Genomic DNA, 17692 nt, shown 5'->3' with positions numbered 1-17692 from the left:
CAAGGTAGCATCACTCCACTTCAGGAAGAGAAAGAGGAACACGGACAGAATTGAGCTGACATGCACTGGACAATGCACAAAACTAGTGTGTGGATGCTACAACATCAAAGACAAAAAAAGTTCTGGTACAATGAATGTATAAAATCAAGGTATTGTTGTCACATCACTAAACCCAACAGTGATGAGTAACTCTTACCTCATTTTAAGGTTAAGTAACCTGGGGGGGGGAAATGGTAGAGGAAGATGGAGGATGAATGTACCAAATTAGCTAATTAGCCAGGAGATGACAAGCACTCTCAGCCCATCTGTGGCTTTACCCTGGAGGAAATAAATTCATCTTTAAATATGAGTGTTTGTATGGAGATCTAACAATGTTAGTTCTGAACACTGCTTAGCTTGATGAAGCAAATAAAGATGAATAAAGATGTCTTTATGATTAAATATTATAAGCAGAACAAATCCATCTCTCCTCAATAGACTGGTCATAAAAAGCTGCAAGGCTTCTGAAACTCTCTAACCATCCTAAGAATGCGTATTTCTGGTACACTATTTAGCACGAGGCACAAGATGGATTAAGTAAGTACAAGCAAGTAATTTAGGATTTAGTACCTCAGAGATCTGTAAGGAACACATTACCGGACGTTTTTCGTCTGTGCCTGTACAGTAAAAATCTACTGTATAGATTTTTGGAACATTACTTCAAGGAGAAGGAGATCCCAGTGTCCTTCGTCATGGACATTGAATGACAAAGAAGCAAAACATGAGTGGATGAGACTCCAAAGTGTCATTTCTATATATATACACTCAACAGAGTGAGGATACTGAGTTGAGATCACAAGCCAAGGAGAGATGAACGGCTGCCAGGAACTTTAGAGTCTTTGGCACTGACAACCCAGGGAAACATTTATGTCCTACAGAAAGGATGCCGAAGCAAATCAGGGATGGAAACTGCTCTACTTTTCTTTCCAAAGAGTTCATAACCTGTCTAGAGTTTCTGAAGGGGTAAGTATTTCTTGAATTGTTCAAACTCTGAACTTGGTACTGTCACCAGTAAGAGTACTAAGGTGGTTATGGGCAAACCAGAACGCTCCTCACTAAGTATTCAGGGTAAGAAATAAGGCCTTTATAAATGAAGCTTTAGGATTACATCCTTCTAAAAAGGTCTCTCATGAGCTTAATATCCTTGTTCAGCAATAGAACAGTCAGATGTTAGTTTAATTTTAATGCAGGTTTAAACCTAACAGAATCAGCCTCCTTTACACGTCAAAGGGAATTTGCTTTGTTAAATCTTGGTCATGAGGTACCACATACATGCTGTATCATACATGACTATAATATGCACACAGATTATGAGCAAAAGAGTTATATCTGTATCGGAAATGTCTGAAGGTGTAAGAAGGGACTGGGGACAGGGGGATGACACTACCCAGACGATGAATATTCTCATAAACAAATGTGCATATAGGGCATTTTTTCCCCACTCTGTTACTATAGCTTGTGATCAGTCTTAGACAAGTACATAGTATCAACTATGATATCTATTCCAACATAGGTCATAAGCTGTAAAGACCAAATTTTCAAGTCTGCACATTTTCTCTTTTAAAGGAGTTTTACTAAAACACATATTTGCATACGAAGTCTGCATCCATGTTTTGGTTTGCGAAGTCTGTGAATTTTGAGTGTCTGATTTATAAACTGGAATTCAATCCTTGTAAAAAAAAAAAAAAAGGAAAAAAGTAGAAAATGTTGTCTTCTTGGCAAGTTTACTGGAAAAAAAATGGAGATAAACTAACTTCCTGATCTTTCTAACATTGTTTGACTGCATGCCACAAGGGATTTTGTGAGGCAATGCCTTGTTAAAGGGATTCCAGCTAACATTTGGCGGGGGGGGAAACATCCTGAAGCACTGAAATCTTTGCACTTAGAGAAGAAGTTCACTCATGCATTCCAGCAAGACCTTAGATGTTATAAATCTAAACAGAAACTGGATCTGACAAGATGGGAAAACATAGGGCTCATATTCGTTAGCGTGGCCAAATTGCTAAGGACTGTATTTACCTATTACAAAGACAAATGCGAAACTTGCACCTAGAGCAAAATAACTCCATGCAACAGCGCAGGCTGAGAGCCAGCTGGCTGTCAAACAGCTCTGGGGCAGAACTTGTAACTCCTGGTGGACAACAAACTGAACACAATTCAGCATCACATTGCTTGCAGCATTGAAGGCTAAGAGCCTACTGGGTTCAATTAGTAAGATCATAGCAACCAGATGAAGGCATGTGATTATGCTCCTTTATCTGGCACTCATGGGGCTACAGCTGGAGCCCGGTGTCCAGTATTGAGCCCCTTAAGACAGATGACAAATTGGAGATAAATCAGCAGGGATCCTGCCAAAATAATTAAAAAGCTGGACTGTTACATACAAGAGGAATATCGGGAAGCAAAATTAGTTCCGCATGAAGGCTAAGGAAAGATCTACTTGTTGTCTCACGCTATCTAACATATTGTTATAGAAGACAGATCCAGACTCTGGGAGGCATACAACAAAAGGATAAGATGTAACACTCATGAACCACACTAAGAAAGTTAAGAGGAAGTATAGGGGAGGAAGATTATTTTTTTTTAAATTGCACAGTGAAGGACATTGAACACTGGTACACGTTGCCCAGTGGGGCTGTGAAATCTCCATTCTTGAAGATATTCTAAGTTTTGAGTGCATGAAATTGTGAATAATCCAAGAAAACTCTGAAGTTTGAAGTGCATCATAAAGATTTCAGCTAGAAACAGAGGTAAACAACAGCAAAAGACAATCCAAACTTGGGTAATCTTCTGACAGCTTAGAAGACTTACCATAGTTAAGTCTACAGACCAACAACGAAACCTGCTGCTGCTACAACAAACCACCCAACCAATTCTATATTCTTTGTTTTTTCTTTTCCTCTGGAACTGTTTGCTACCTGACAGGAATAGCAAGATTAACACACAGAATACACATTTTCGGAAAAGAAGTTTGTGATAGCCTCTCTTATTTCAAAAGGCTAGTGAAGACTGAGTGCTCCAAAAGAACAAAAAAGAAAAATGTATAAAATATTCTTCCTCTGAAAACCAAAGTAGCAACTTAAAACACCATCTTGACAAAAATGTTACTCATCCAGCTAAATGAGGAATAAAGGATGTAAACTGCTAACATGATTGCTAGAGACAAAGCAATCCAATCTGAATGTGAAACTCCAGCCAAACTTAGATCTTCAGAGAAACTGAAGAGTCAGTGATATGATTCTTACTATAGTCCACTGAATTGAAACCTTCCCCTATAAGCTTTCCAACCCCAAACTCCATTCAATAGCAGAAGGAAACCTATATAGGGAATCCTTTTGAGTTACACTGAGAAATAGTATCAGACTGAACATGGGAAAAACATGAAATAACCCTGGCAGTATAATCAACTTTGGTACTTAAATCTGCACTATATTTTCAATGCAGAAGTAAAATATTTTCACATCACACCTATTTAAAATGGCGTAAGCCTCTTTTAGCACTTTGAAAAGCAAGCCGTAAAATATACAAATAAGGATATATACGCATTTATATATAATACAGAGGAACAAAAATGGGTTTGCATGCAAATTAGTAATATTTAGGACAGCATGCTTATTTAAAAGCCAAAGATGTCTTTTTAATATGAAAATGTGTTTGTAGCACATTAACGTGCTACAAAACAGCTCAGCAATTATTTGCATATTTTGTAAGATTTTAATTAAACATTTTGGTACCCTTTCTGGAAGCCATTAAGGCATACTCTGAGGCTTGCTTCTAAAATACTTTCCTGTAGTCAATTTGTAAAAGAATATAATCATACACAGACTTAACCAATGTCTTGTTAGCTTATTTCACTCACAAAGATTCTTCTGTTTTATCTTAATGTCTCTGCTTACAGAAGGATGGAAAACACAAGTGACACCTCATAAGAAGATTTTTTTTTTTATTAAGCATTTATTTAAATAGCTGCCTAAAGTGTACAAATATTGACAATCCTTGCAAAAACCTCTCCAAATTTACTGAGAAAAACCCTTATTCATGCATACCCTCTAAAGATTTATCACACTTGTAGGTAAAGCTTTCAGAAACTTTACCAACATAAAGCATGTTGTATACCAAAACACCTCTATGCACCAACCTGCTCATGGGCTGTGCAGCCTTTGCCCTGTAATTACTTATTCTAAGCACTACAGCAATACAGAGGCTGCCCTTCTGTAACTGTCAGGGTTGGCACAAAAGAGCATGCAAGTAAACAGCTTGAAATGAACACAGATAAGACAAAGACAACCATAAACATACACACACAAAAAAAGCAAAACAAAATTAACAACTAAGCCATAAAACTTTCCAAAGTCATCATTTCTTTATTCGCCAGCAAGCAAGAAATGATGCACATTCTAACAAGTGTGTCACTCCTCTACATTGGACAGCCCATAGAGGACAATCTCACAGTCTGCCAGCTACACTAGTAGCTAATCTATCTGCTAGTGCTTATATGTAATGCAAACCCAAGTTTTGCAGCTAGACTGACCACTGTACATTCCAATTTGAAAAAAAATAATTGATGTTAAGACAAAAAATGTATTAGGCCACTGATACAAATCACAATTACAGTAGCTGGTCAGCATTAAGTTTTCCTTGAGGTCTATACATTAGAAACTGCTGAAGTTACAGTATCAGTGATGTACTTCCTACGGATGTTGTATTCCCTCAAGATCAATCATGTCTATTCAACATTTCCTTTTATTCTTTACATTTGATCTGAGATTGTGTCCATTCTTACTGCATGACATAAACCCTTACCGTCTACAGAATTATTAACACTTGGTGAGCTTTTCTGTAGATCCCATCCTAGTGTGTAATTGGTTTAGGTAGTGTAAGATTTTCAGTATTTTACTTTAAAGCTTAATTGTATAACAGGAACCTGAAGCACAAAAGGAAAAGGTTAGAATTTTTCAACATCTTTATCAACTGTGAGAGTTCTACTTGACTTACATACTTTTTCAAAGTACAGTGGACTAAATGTATTAGCCATGGTAAAGAACATTCTCTTAATGGCTACCTGAAGAGGTGAGTTTAGTGCTTTGCTTAGCTCTGTAAAAGAATTTTACCAGACATGCTCTTTAGATGAGAGGAAGAAAACATAAAAATAAATAAATTAAATTAGTAATTTTTAACGCTTAAAAATTAAGATAGTTTTGTCATGCAACCAAACAAGTCAATGTAAATCAAAATGAACAGGACACTTCTTATACTTTCAATACATGTATGTATACAGCATTGCACAGCATAAATTTTAATCATCTCCCACATTCTGAGACTATCTCCAACATTTTCTCTAGAGGCAGATTTGCAAGTTTGGCTTTCAGTAAAAATCAGAAGGTAGTAGATAAAATACATCACTTCATATGAAGTAAATACAATCAAATTTTGTATCTTTAAAGGGGAAAAAAGAAATCATTGCTTCACTTACCTGCCAGGACAAGAACAACTATTTTTTTCAGTTTCCTGTAAAGCAAAAGAAGAAAGGTCAAGCACAAGGAGTGTAATTAATACCTGACCACTACTACCCACTTTCAAAAGGGTTCTGACTGTATTTGTGTAACTGTAGAATTTAGAATTCCTAAAAAATTAAATTGAATAATGAAGAGGATGATGGGAAAATATTGAAACAAATAAACTATTCCTCCTCTTAAAGAAGCTCAGAGTACCAGGAAGTAGCTCAGTAGATTCTGCAAGAAAACTAAAAATCTTAGTCCAGAATATTTAAATCTCAAAAACTGGTGAACAGGAAAATAGGAGCTCCTTTTTCATAGCCCACTGCTTAATAGAATACCTACGCTATTTCCAAGAAGACATGTGATCTCTTTCAAAGAGTTCTGGGGAAGAATAAGGAAGGATGTAATGCCTATAGCGTAATGTTCAGAATGTTTTCCTTTAAAGTCAAATGTTGGCCACTTGTTGCCTATTGTATTAGTTAACTGCTTGTAACTGATGCCCAAAGTTATTTCCATTCCTTCCATGGTTTGTCTAAGATTCTATAAAGGGGAGAGCATATGGACAAGAAGAAAAGATGTAAGAAGTGAGGACAATTGACTTCACAAGTTCAAAGTAGAACAAGAAAGCCAGCTGGACAGACAGTCACATAGCTAGAAACAAAGCAATTAAGTTCCTTCATCTTTGCTGAAGGAGCAGGCTTTTTCTACATAAAGATGTATTTCTGGTAAACAGAGAGCACTAATGGAATGAAGAAAGGTCCTCAGGTCTAACATTGCCTGTTGGCTGAATATGGCAGCTCCTAAATCAAGCCTCTAAGCTCAAGTATTTTTCAGAGGCACCTTGATCTTTCTTTGACTTACTGGAAATTCATGCAATGCAAATACAGCTCTTGTAGATTCAAGTAAAAAGACAATGATCCTCAGAGAAGAAATATGCAAGGGTTAATAGTTCACTATTATTTTCAGAGTTTGCTTAGAATGACACTGGGACTTACCTTCTCCCAGCTCATTTGCCTAGGCTTGAGCATCTTAATGTTGGTCATCAACCTAACAAAAATCAGAAATCCAGTCTCCTTTTGCTACATTATATTAACAATTCTTTTAAAGGCCTAACAAAAAGTTACTTTTAATTTTTTTTCAGATAGTATAAAATTGAATACAACAATTAAGAAGTTATTTTTTTAAAAAATCTTTAAATATATCACAAATATCCCATTACAGAACTGTCATTGCTCATTAAACAGGACAATCTTTTCCTTTCCTGTAAGCAACAATAATTACCACTGGCATTTACCTAGCAAGGGAAACATGTTATAGTGTGTGGAATAACTTACTGAAGAGAAATTCCTATCTGAACTGAAACTAATGAAAAAGTTCTCAGGCTAAACTGAAACTGACAAAGAACAAAGCTAGAAACTTGAAAAAAATATATTTATTGCATAATTATTAAATATGGGCTCATATTTCTATCACTAACTATATCCAATCCCTCCTTAGAGTACATGTTATTGATTTGAAACAAAAATAGTTCAGTTAAGCAGGAGGACAACGATAACTTGAAATCTACTCATTGTACCAGTATAGTGTTGAATCATGTTTGCTCTATTGAAAACAGTTAATGTACTACATCTATACAGAAACCCAAGATTATTTGAAGAAACTATTTTTAAAAAATTACACTAGAAATAATAATTTTTTTAAAGTTAGTAAAGCTTCTTGGAGCTAAAAATTCATACAATAATTAATAGTGGAAGGAAAAGAAGTAATAGCTGATGACAGAAAAGGGATTTTATGCACAAGATGCACCCAAAATGTAATTAAAATGATTCATAAGAACACCACATTTCAGGCTGTTCAATACTTTGTCACAGAAAAGAAGTATCATGGAAACCAAAAATATGTTTAAAATTATGTGCAATCAGATTTAAGACCTGAAAGTACCTTATGTTAGATCCTGCACAGTCTAGAAACTTCTGGAAAAAGATAAACACATTCATATTTCTAGAATTCAAATCAGGACAGAAATATCAACTGCGTTGTGAAGATCAAAGGCTTGATTAGTTGATTAAGTTTTAGCACGCACTATCAGCATTAAAACATAAGCTTGTCATGGATTTTTTAAAAAGCTGCTCCATTCCACATACACATTAAGGGTTTTTTATTATTAAACATTTTCTATTGATGCGTTATATAGCAAGCAGTCCCTGACAAAGTTATCATTTTTTTAATAAGACAACTCTCCAATTTTGATTGTGGAATTCAAAATTATTAACACTAAGAGAATTCAAGTTAACATCTAACTTGACTATAGTTTGCTCCTCTGAAATTATGTCTGCAACTGGATACCCATTAACAGTAACATGTTTCAGCAGAAGGTTGAAGAAATCACATCTGGAACATTGACAGAAGAATAGATGTACAAGAAAGGGTCCTCCTCATCCTATCAGCTTATCAGGTTAGCCTCTAACTTTTACCTAGCAGTATTAGGATCTTCAGGGACATTTGCTTTTAATAACACTACCTAGCTTTGCCCTCAGCAAGAGCTTGGGACTTGACATTCACTGCCACAAGTAAAACATGACAGGAAGAAAGCAAAACTATCACTTTTAAAGGTGGTAAAGAAAATACGCTCTGGTCCTATTAAGGGTCGCTATTTGGAAAGTAGCATACGATTCAGGATTTCCAGCTTTATTGAGAATTCTCATTCTAGTAGGAGGAAAGAGGTGATAGCATCACTATTTGAAGAAAAACATCTCTAGGTGAAGGCAGCATACTGAAAAGCAGATGAGCGACACAGAGTGCATGGATGGGCCATGGAAACACTCATGGTTCTCACTCCAAGAATAGGAACGAAAAACATTGCAGAATGAACAAGGCTGTGGAAACAACATGGCAGCAGATGTATCACTTAACTCCAAACATCGAATTATACTGTAGCATAAAACATTTGTGCCTACAACACTGTGCAGCCATCACTGCTTCAGGGTCTGTGATGCGTGAAGCTTTTACAAGAAAGCTTCAGAGTTCTTTTATTAAGACGATTCGATAAGTACAACACACAGCAACAGGCCAAGTCAGTGGGGCAACCGACTCAGAAGGTCCACGTCCGTGGCCAAAACCTAGACAGGCCAACACCTCCTCCGGCGCAGAATAGCTGTTCTTATCCTCCCCCACAACACACCCACACACCGTAATGCCCCTCCACACCCTCCACACACCCTCCACACCAGTACCGGGTACGGACTAATATATCCCTTCAGAGCAGAAGATGGATGCAGGGAAAGGCCTCCTTGGAGCTGAAGAGAAAGGCCAGGCCTGCCTGCCTCCTTCCTCCCACCCTCCACCCCTGCCTTTCAGCCTTCGCCGCGAGCCGGGCGAGGGGCAGGTACCGGCGATACCCCAGTGGGGCAGCTCGCTTCCGGATGCGGGGTGCAAGGAGCTGCAGCCCCCTTCACCCTCCCCGTCCCTCTCCGCTCCCTCGGGGCGCCCGCCAGAACTCTACCTCCGGGCAGGTAACGGTCTCCACCGCGCCGGCCGGGCCGCCCCGCCCCGGCTCTAGGGGCGGCTGGAGCCGCAGGCCGCGGTGGGGGAGGGGGCTGCCGTGGAGAGGAGCGGCGGCGCCATGTTACTGCCTCCCGAGTATCCCCCGCCTACTGTCGAGCGGGGCCACTCCCTCCCTTCTGCCTTCGGTGCGCTCGCCCGCCGCCGCAGCGGGGCAGGAGGAGCCGCCGCCGCCACCACCACCCCCGGGCCGCGCCGCGCTCGTGTTTACAAACTCACCCCTGGAACGCGGGCCCAACCGCACATTAAAGGCCGGGTCCCCCACAGGCTTCCGTCACTTCTCGCGATGCCTCAGCCGACATCTCCGTGGGCAGCGGGGAGGTATGGGTCACGTGGTCGGGAGGGCGGGGGGCAGAGAATGGCGCGCGCCGCTGATTGAACGCTGCCGACGGGGCGGCTGAGGCGCCCGGAAGCAGCCAGTACCCGGGTGCGGCAGCCTCGGCTGCAATTGAACAGGAGCTGCTTGGTCCGCCCGCCGCTAACGTAACGGCAGCTCTACGCCGGCAAACGCGCGGATTCTGCTGCTCGCTGTCACCGCCGTATCTACGTACCCCCTTACACTGCTACCCAGCACTCAGAGCTGGAATATAACTTTGTCCCTGCCAAGGGCCCCCAGTGGGTGTGACTGGCTGAAGGCTTTCGCTGGCCACATCTGGGCAACACCAGCCGCGAGGGCCAACCTAAGATGTGCCTGTGCGCGATCCAGCGTGTTGGCTAAAGCTGCTGTTGAGGAAGGATTTGTGCAGCCGTGCCGGATGCGGAGGTCAGAGGATGAGGCACTGATCCTCTGCTGCGGCTTCTGCACGACAGCTAGCAGCTGCTGTGAGGAAAACGGAGCACAATGCAAATAGAAAGTAAACCACTGCAAGGCTTTGCTCGGTGACAGCACTTGATGTGCATGACATCTAAACTTCGAAATAAGCCACCCTCCAAAACCGTCTACTGGCTGTATTCCCCATCTCTCTAAGCACCAATTCTTGTGGCACAAGCTAAGCCTATGCCTGAAGCTATGGTTTTGCTAAACATTCACCTTATTTAACATTGTATCAAAAATGCTGCATCACTCTACAGTGAAGGGAAGCACCTAAATTCTAAATTTTGATTGGAAGGAACTAGAAGCCTTTGGGACTAAAGAAAAAAACAAACAAACAAAAAAGGCAAGCATACAGTTTAGCTACTATGTGCTCCGAATGACAGATGAAGTTTTATGTGCCTGTGTATCATGAGCCCAAGACCTGACAGTATGAAATTTAGGAATAACAAAAAAATATTTCTTAAAAAGTATACAAAAAGTAATTTACTGGAAATAATAAGTTTCCCTGAACTTGGATGAGATACTATGGTATGTTTTATTTCTTGTAAATTGTTTTGGTGGACAGGGTACTGCACTTTTGCAAAGGTCTTTGTGATAGAGTGCAATAAAAACCAGTACGTACTAGTTTTCTTAAAGGTGGGATTGGTTCTTTACTGCATGTAAGTTGCAAAAGGCTCAAATGTGAGTAGAAAAAGGGAGGAATATCTTTCCTCACAGAGCAACCAAGAGCTGTATTGGAAATTACTATTTCAGCAGTTTAGCTTTACCATCACCCAAATGGCAGCATCCATCCTGAATCTGAACACAAAAGTGCAAGTTATTTGTCTTTCTTTGGTCTGAAATTGGTGCAAAAACCATAAACAGGGAATACAACAAAACCAGCAGGATGGAAAAGGATGAATCATTTACCTGCAGCAATAGCCTAAGAGCATAATTGGTAACACAAACATTTTCTTCATCATACATTAGGATAACGTTGTGTGCACATAACTGTCAGAGGTATGATGATATCTGATCTATGATAGCAGGTGGAACAGTTATTCAAAGAGTTAAGATCTCTGCTTCAACTAGCTTATCTTCAAGACTAAAACATGAACAGTCTTTGGATCTGGAGAACCTGCAATATGAATTTTTGTATGTTCACAATCTCTGAGGCCAGAACAATCCATGTCAGAAGAAATTGTGAAAAAGGTTTCAGGAAAGTATCACCTCATGCAATGTTTTATATATTTCTCCAACCTATGAAATTTATAGTTGTCTCTTTCGTGACCATTTGGGGAAAACTGAAGAGTATTGTCTTTGGAAGACCACTCAAAATGACTGAGCTGTTAAAATTGTTCAAGTAACCATTGAAAGTAAGCTCTGACTTTCAGAACAGGAAAAATAAGAGGAAAAGAGGAGTCAATGTGCCCTGTGATCATTCAGATGTGAAAATCTGCCCCTCACTGAATTGAAGCCTCTTTTCTATAAGGATAATTTGCTGCATAAAGGTTTGTTGCTATGCTTTCAAAGTCCTTGATTAGTCTATCTATACATAAACAGTCCTTAGTCATCCCCATCACTACGGCAGAAGTCTCAAAGTGTACTCAGTGGCAGACAGGAACCAGATTCAGGAACTTACAGATTGGGATCAAAAGCAGAATGGACAGTCCTCCTTGGATGCCAGCTATTGAAGAAGAGAAAAAGAGTCTGACTCTCACGATCCTTCAGGTTTACACCAAATCTGACAAACCTGGAATGGACTTCCTTGCTGGTTAGTTTTGGGTCACTTGAAATGTCAGCGCATTCCCACAGGCATAGCCTCTTACTCTGCACCCCGCAATGTAACGCAAGATTTAGCAGTGACCTTGGCCTGCACACCAATCCTTGGTACTAACTAGAAACAGAGTATTGTCACTACTAGAAACAGATTCTGTCTGTGAAAACATGCTATTAATTTCAGAAAGTGCAGTTACTTAGAAAAGACTGAGGTGAAAACTAAATCGCCAAATAGAATTTGTCCTAACTCAAACCAGGACATCATAATCTGATTCAACAGTGGCACAACCAAATAGCAGTTTTGCTTGGGTTTGGCCCATGTTCAGTCTGAGTCAAAAGGTAATAAGCTTCGGAAGATGCTACTACTAAAATACAGGCTTCTCATCTATGTCTGCTGCCTTTCAGACAAGGCTGATCATACCTTTGTACATGTTAACAGGGTGAGCCACGTGGGAAAAGATAGGATGTAAACCTGGACATCATGATTCAAGTAACTCAGGTTGACTCAGGTGGCTTTCTTACTGAGGTTATGGAGCAATATTGTAGTCAGATCTTCCTTCTACACCAAACAATTGCAGCTCATCGGAACCAAATAAATGCAAGCAAATTGATAAAGACAATTAACAGAGCTGGAACTTGACTTTATAAAGACACATTTGAAGATCTTTGTTTGGCCAAATCCCAGTGATACAGAAATCTGAAGACTGAATTAAGCTAGCCCACTATACTGGTCTCCAATATTACAAAATACAGATCGCTACCTCAGATACCTGCCGAAATCTCTACATTACTGAAAGAGCAGAATGAATTTCATCACCTATCAGGGCAGCAGTATACAGATGAGCTTTAGCTTAAGAGTTCTAGTAGTAATTATGTAAGTTTCATTCATGGCAAACACTGTATGGCAACAAAATAGCTTACAAGAAAGGAGAATAGTAACTTCATAAAATAAACACTGTGTGAGCATAGACCACATGGAAGGTAGCTGCAATGCGCTTTAGCTCCTGCCTATCTCTCAATCCTCAAAACATCCCCACCTAATCATGTAAGGCACTAATACTGTACTAGAGCTGGATATTTAAAGATGCTGCACATTTGACACTCCTAAACCTCACATATGCATGTTCTCTGCATTTATACAGTAACTTGGAAACTATTTGAAGTGACTATTTTCTCCAGCAACATATGGAAAGCAACTTCTGCTAGTCCAAGTTAGGCTCAGAATCATATAATTTAGGTTGGAGAAGACCCATAAGATGAAGTCCAAGTGGTAACCTAACACTGCCAAGTCCACCACTGAACTATGCTTCAAACACCAATTTGGTATTTGAATTCTGATGAAAACGGAGACCTTACCTGCACCTTGCAGAGGTCTGAGCCACTAGTCATGTCTCCATTTCCCTAGGGACAGGCAGCTTGCAGTAAAAAGCTTCCTAGGTTAATTGTTATTAACCAAGTAACAGCAAATTGACAAAGCCTGTAACAAGTTTGCTTGTATTTTTCTGAAGTTCAGCTTGTATTTGTCAAATGATCAGATGCAAATAAAGTTTGAGATGCTATCATCCTGCCCCCACTAATAGCATACAGAATGTTGCTTTAGATGTAAACACCACCATAAATGCATTGAGATTGTTAAAAGACAGATAATGCAAGAAGCAAAGCTTGATACTGCAGGTATTTTGTTAATAAAAATGCTCTAATCCTACTGCTTTTAAAAGAATGAGAAATAAAGCAAGGTTAACTTTACAGAATTAGGAAGCTGGAAGTTCTTTTAATTAGGTGATGTCAAAAATACAGTAAGAGTATAGTCTCAATGTGCCACAACTAAATGCCTTGGACCAATTTAAACTAATGACTAGTTTTAGTTCAGCTGAGCACCAAGTAGAAAATTTTTACTATGGTATCAAAATTTATAGTCTTAACTGAAAAGGATACAAAGACTTCCCTATCACTGTATGTAATTTGTGGTTAGCTCATATTAAGTACCAGAGCATCTTCTTGTGCCAGCTGACCTGAGAGAAAAAACAAACTGTGCACAGAAGGTCTGAAACAACCAAAGGAACAAGGCCAGTAGTACAGCCATTCTCATTTAATCTGTGCAGTCCTTCCATCTTTCAAAGATATGCCACATTAACAAACAAACGACATGCCCATAAATAAATAAAATGCTTGATTTGGAAGTCACTGTTTGAAGGGTCCTGTGCAATATGTCATGATCAGGAGAAACCCATGGTGACTGAATGACAAGATGCTCACTTGCAGATATTCTAGTGAGAAAGGTAATAAATGCAGGCAACAGGCTGACAGTTAAAGTTGTTATCTTTAATGAAATGACTTTGGAAACAGCATCAATTTCCATGACACCAACATTTTGGGAGTCCCATAAAATGCAGTTACATTCCAATGCCAGTATTACAGGCCAATCTCCTTTCACATGGCAAATAGGATCAAGAAAGCAACCATCAGACAGAAGAGACCCATAGCTTCAGACAAGGCGAATCCCAGGATAGCATATGAGAACAGCTGCTGCTTCAGGGAAGGATTTCTAAAAGAAAGTGAAGGTGTAAGAACTTTCTTTACAATTAAGATGCTTTTCATACAGTTCAATGCATTTAACAGATTCAGAAGCTCATGCTTCCTCACTACAGATTCTAGAACAGCAAAATCCAATAAATGCAAGCCAAAGTAATCTTTATCAAGGATTTCACTGACAACAAATGACTTGTCAATCAAGACTGGTTTGAAGTTATGCAGATTGTATATGGCTTTTCCAAATGAGCAGTTTTTGTGACTACATTAATAAATGATTTTGACATCTCTACATTCTCTGATGCTGGAACTATCATCACTATGCTTTATGAATTTATTTCACATCTGTGGCATTAGAACTACATTCCACATAAGCTGCTGTATAGAACATTTCAAGTAGCTCTCAGACAATAGAGGAACCGAAACCAACTAGAACAGAAAAAAGGTAATACACAGCCATTCATTGCAAAAAAGGCAATGAATTATCCCTCAAAGAAATATGTAGGAAATAAAAACCCCTTCAACATAATATTATGAAGTAATGTTCAAACACTTCTTATTGACATGTTCATGCCAAACTCAAAAATGTGGCATTAGTTTTGCACTAATGTTTCAAGTGGAAAGTGAACTTCATTGTCTTCAGCAGAACCTAAGAAATCTTTCTTAAGACTTAATTAAGTCTTAACTTGTTGAAAGAGTAACGAAGAGCATAAAACCTTCAGGAAAGCTTTTTTAATGCCTGTATCACTTCTGCTCTTCCACAATAGCTTGCAAACAATTCCCACTACAGAAATGCTGTAAACCTATCTGGAAGAAGTCCATTCCTTGTATAAAATCCCTGCCCTCACCCTCTTCGATTTCTAGAATTAATGATTGCTCATGCAACAAATTAATTGCATATTTTGAGATGTAAGGCTCATTGTGTTTGAAAACAGAATTAAGCATTTATAAACAGTAATCCTGACCATGAAGTCTAAAGTATTTAAACTCATTTTACTTCCTACTAGTTTTCACACACAGTTTTGTTTAGGACTTCTTCCCTCAAATAGAAAATTATTCAGGCTAGATTTTTGATTCAGTTCTGGAACTGAATGCTGCTGAAATGTTTTGACTTCAGTGACTGAAACACTGACCAAGTCTAACAAATTTCCCCTCTTCCATGTTTCTTCTCCAGGTATTGTGTACTAAGTTAAGAATCTAACAATACAACCATCCTAATGAATGTATTTGTTTCAAATTGTTCTATTCAGACGTGCTTATTAATAGTAATTATTAACAGAATTTATTACAGTACTATCATCCTTACTACAACCTAGCTGTAGGGTGTTGTCTCAAGATACACCTGCATGCAATTTGAGAGCTTTGCAAGAGAGAAATTGATTACCTGGCATAACCGATGATTAGACTACCGAAGACTGTTCCAATACCAGCACCAGAACCAGCCACACCTACTGTGGCAGCACCAGCACCAATAAATTTGGCAGCAGTGTCAATGTCCCTGCTAATAGCACTAGTCTGGAATTCTCTAAGTGCTAGTTGGGAGACAGTATTTTGGGCCCCATTAAGTGTTGAGTTGCCCTAAGAAAACAAAACATGAAAAAGCATTATATTCAGACACATATAATATTCTCTAATTGTGTTATGCTGCAGTTTTAAAACTTGTATAATACCCAATGTCTAGTTCTTCTTCAAAGTGATGAGACTATAACTAAAAGCTAAAGACTTCAGAATGTTACCTGTTCCACCTGAAAGCAATCAACTTTAAATGTGAAAGCCTTCTCAGGGGAAGGGGCAAGACAACAAGTATTATTAGGTATTTGATTTAAAGCATGTTTCACACTACAGGAATTTGAGTTAGTAGAAGTGAACTCTAGGTTGAGGACATTTAGGCTCACCAGGTAATTTAGGAAGATACAGAATTTTGTTTATAAGGTACCTCTCCATTCTTGATCTCTGGCCTAGACAACACAGATGCTGAAATTGGTCTGTACAAGACACTTGATCCAACACGGATCTGCAAGAGGAGGAAAAAAGCTATAAAAAAAGGAAACATTTGATCACAGCTGTTCCCATGCAGTATTCTTTAAGACTGTAAGGTTGTTATCTACTAAGCCATGGCAATCTTTGCAGAACTGGATATGCAATAAACAATGCAGAAGCAAGTAGTACCATGCGATTTCACAGCACTGTATTTGAATGTTACTTCAGATATTTCCATCATTCATTGACCACATATATGCACTATACTGATAGAAAATGGAGCTAAACTGCAATAGAAAAAGCCAGACCAGCAGGCAGTGATAACACATTTTAAAATGAAAAACAAAAGCCATCAAAATAAATTCCAAAGTTGTTTAAACCACATAAATAACACAGGCTTTTAAATCTAGTAAGATGTAAATGAATGAATCCTCTTTCACAAGAGGCCTGCATGTGTCCTTGGGCTTCTAGCAGTCTAAGGTCATATCGGCTCTTGCACAAAGCCCTTCCTGCAGGAGCACCCTGTGCCTGTACCATGCAAAACGAAACGTTCTGCAGCGTAGAGGACGTTTTCCCGCAGGGCAGTCTCCTGTCTCCGCAAGGGCAAAAAATCCTGGCCTTAGGCTGGTGTTTGACCTACAGCAAGTCACAGAGTGCGCCAGGCCTAAAAGCTTTTCGCTGCGCTGTCCTCCCTGTTTATTGCTGGTATTAGAAGGCCCCTCACCTTGGCAAGGGCCTCGGCCCACTCAAGGAGGCGGGAAGGAGAATTGGGCCCAGCCACTGCTGTCCCCCCTCCCCCCCTTTAACCCTTCGCCCTCAGGCAACTCTCGGAACGGGGTCATCCTAGGGACCTGCCTTGGGGGTCCGGGACCCGCCCAATCCCCAGGCGCCCTGCGACCGTCGCTGCCCCCGCCGCAGCCTGGACCGCGGCCGGCAAGGAGGCAGCCCCGGGCGGGCCCTAGCACCTCCACTCACCAGGGAGGGCGAGGTGGCGAATTTGGCGCAAGCGAACATCTTAGCGGACGGCGTCCCGGGGGCAAAGTTCGGTGTCTCTGCAGAAAGAGGGAAAGTGAGACAGTAAAGGGGTTGCAGGACAGCGATGGGAACGGATGACACGGCACCACCAACTCACCCGCTCCGCTGCTGCACCTCAGAGTCGACGGGCTGGGACGTCTCTGCGCAGGCGCAGCAAGGCCGCGGGCGAGCGCCCGGATGCAGCGCGGCGGAAAGGGGCGGGATGCGGCGCCAAGGTCACTTTGTACCGACTCGATTGGCAGTCGAGGGTCGCAGAACGCGTCGCGTTCCGCCCCGCGTCAGCATAGCTGCAGTCGCGCCGAGATCGCGTCTCCGTGGGGCTGTAGCTGGGAGGGAGGGGCGAGGCGAGCTCGTCTGTGAGCTCGGCAGTTCGTGTGACTGTCAAGGCTGGAGCTGCGCACTGCATTACACCCAGCCCGGTGGCATTGCCGCCGCCGTGGCCGCGCGCTTGGAGGCGGCGCGGGCTGGCACCCTGAGG

The 17692-nt window shown here is 40.5% G+C and overlaps 2 protein-coding genes across 7 annotated transcripts in view; both read right to left on the bottom strand.

Annotated features, from left to right (window-relative positions):
- ATF2 (activating transcription factor 2) overlaps positions 1–9402 on the bottom strand; it is a 45581-nt gene extending 36179 nt beyond the window's left edge. The window contains exons 1-3 of one of the 6 annotated variants that reach the window (XM_068138539.1): positions 9318–9402; positions 5513–5547; positions 4843–4963 (exon numbers count right to left, since the gene is read on the bottom strand). The gene's annotated coding sequence lies outside the window, so the exon portion shown is untranslated. The other 5 variants (XM_068138541.1, XM_068138538.1, XM_068138540.1 and 2 more) reach the window with 5 other exon arrangements.
- A 4575-nt stretch (positions 9403–13977) lies between these two features.
- Positions 13978–17419, bottom strand: ATP5MC3 (ATP synthase membrane subunit c locus 3). Its single transcript, XM_068138534.1, has 5 exons — positions 17312–17419; positions 17155–17231; positions 16136–16213; positions 15584–15777; positions 13978–14215 (listed from the first exon to the last, which is right to left on the bottom strand). The coding sequence occupies exons 2-5, from the start codon at positions 17191–17193 to the stop codon at positions 14101–14103; spliced, it is 426 nt and encodes a 141-aa protein (XP_067994635.1). The 5' UTR covers positions 17194–17231; positions 17312–17419; the 3' UTR covers positions 13978–14100.
- Positions 17420–17692: the final 273 nt, after the last annotated feature.

This window comes from Melanerpes formicivorus, unplaced genomic scaffold (genome assembly GCF_026170545.1).
Source record: "Melanerpes formicivorus ecotype bairdi unplaced genomic scaffold, bMelFor1.0.p_v2 SCAF_5, whole genome shotgun sequence".
NCBI lineage: Eukaryota > Metazoa > Chordata > Aves > Piciformes > Picidae > Melanerpes > Melanerpes formicivorus.
The sequence above is the reverse complement of the archived record's forward strand: the minus strand, read 5'-3'. Positions and strand labels throughout refer to the sequence as shown.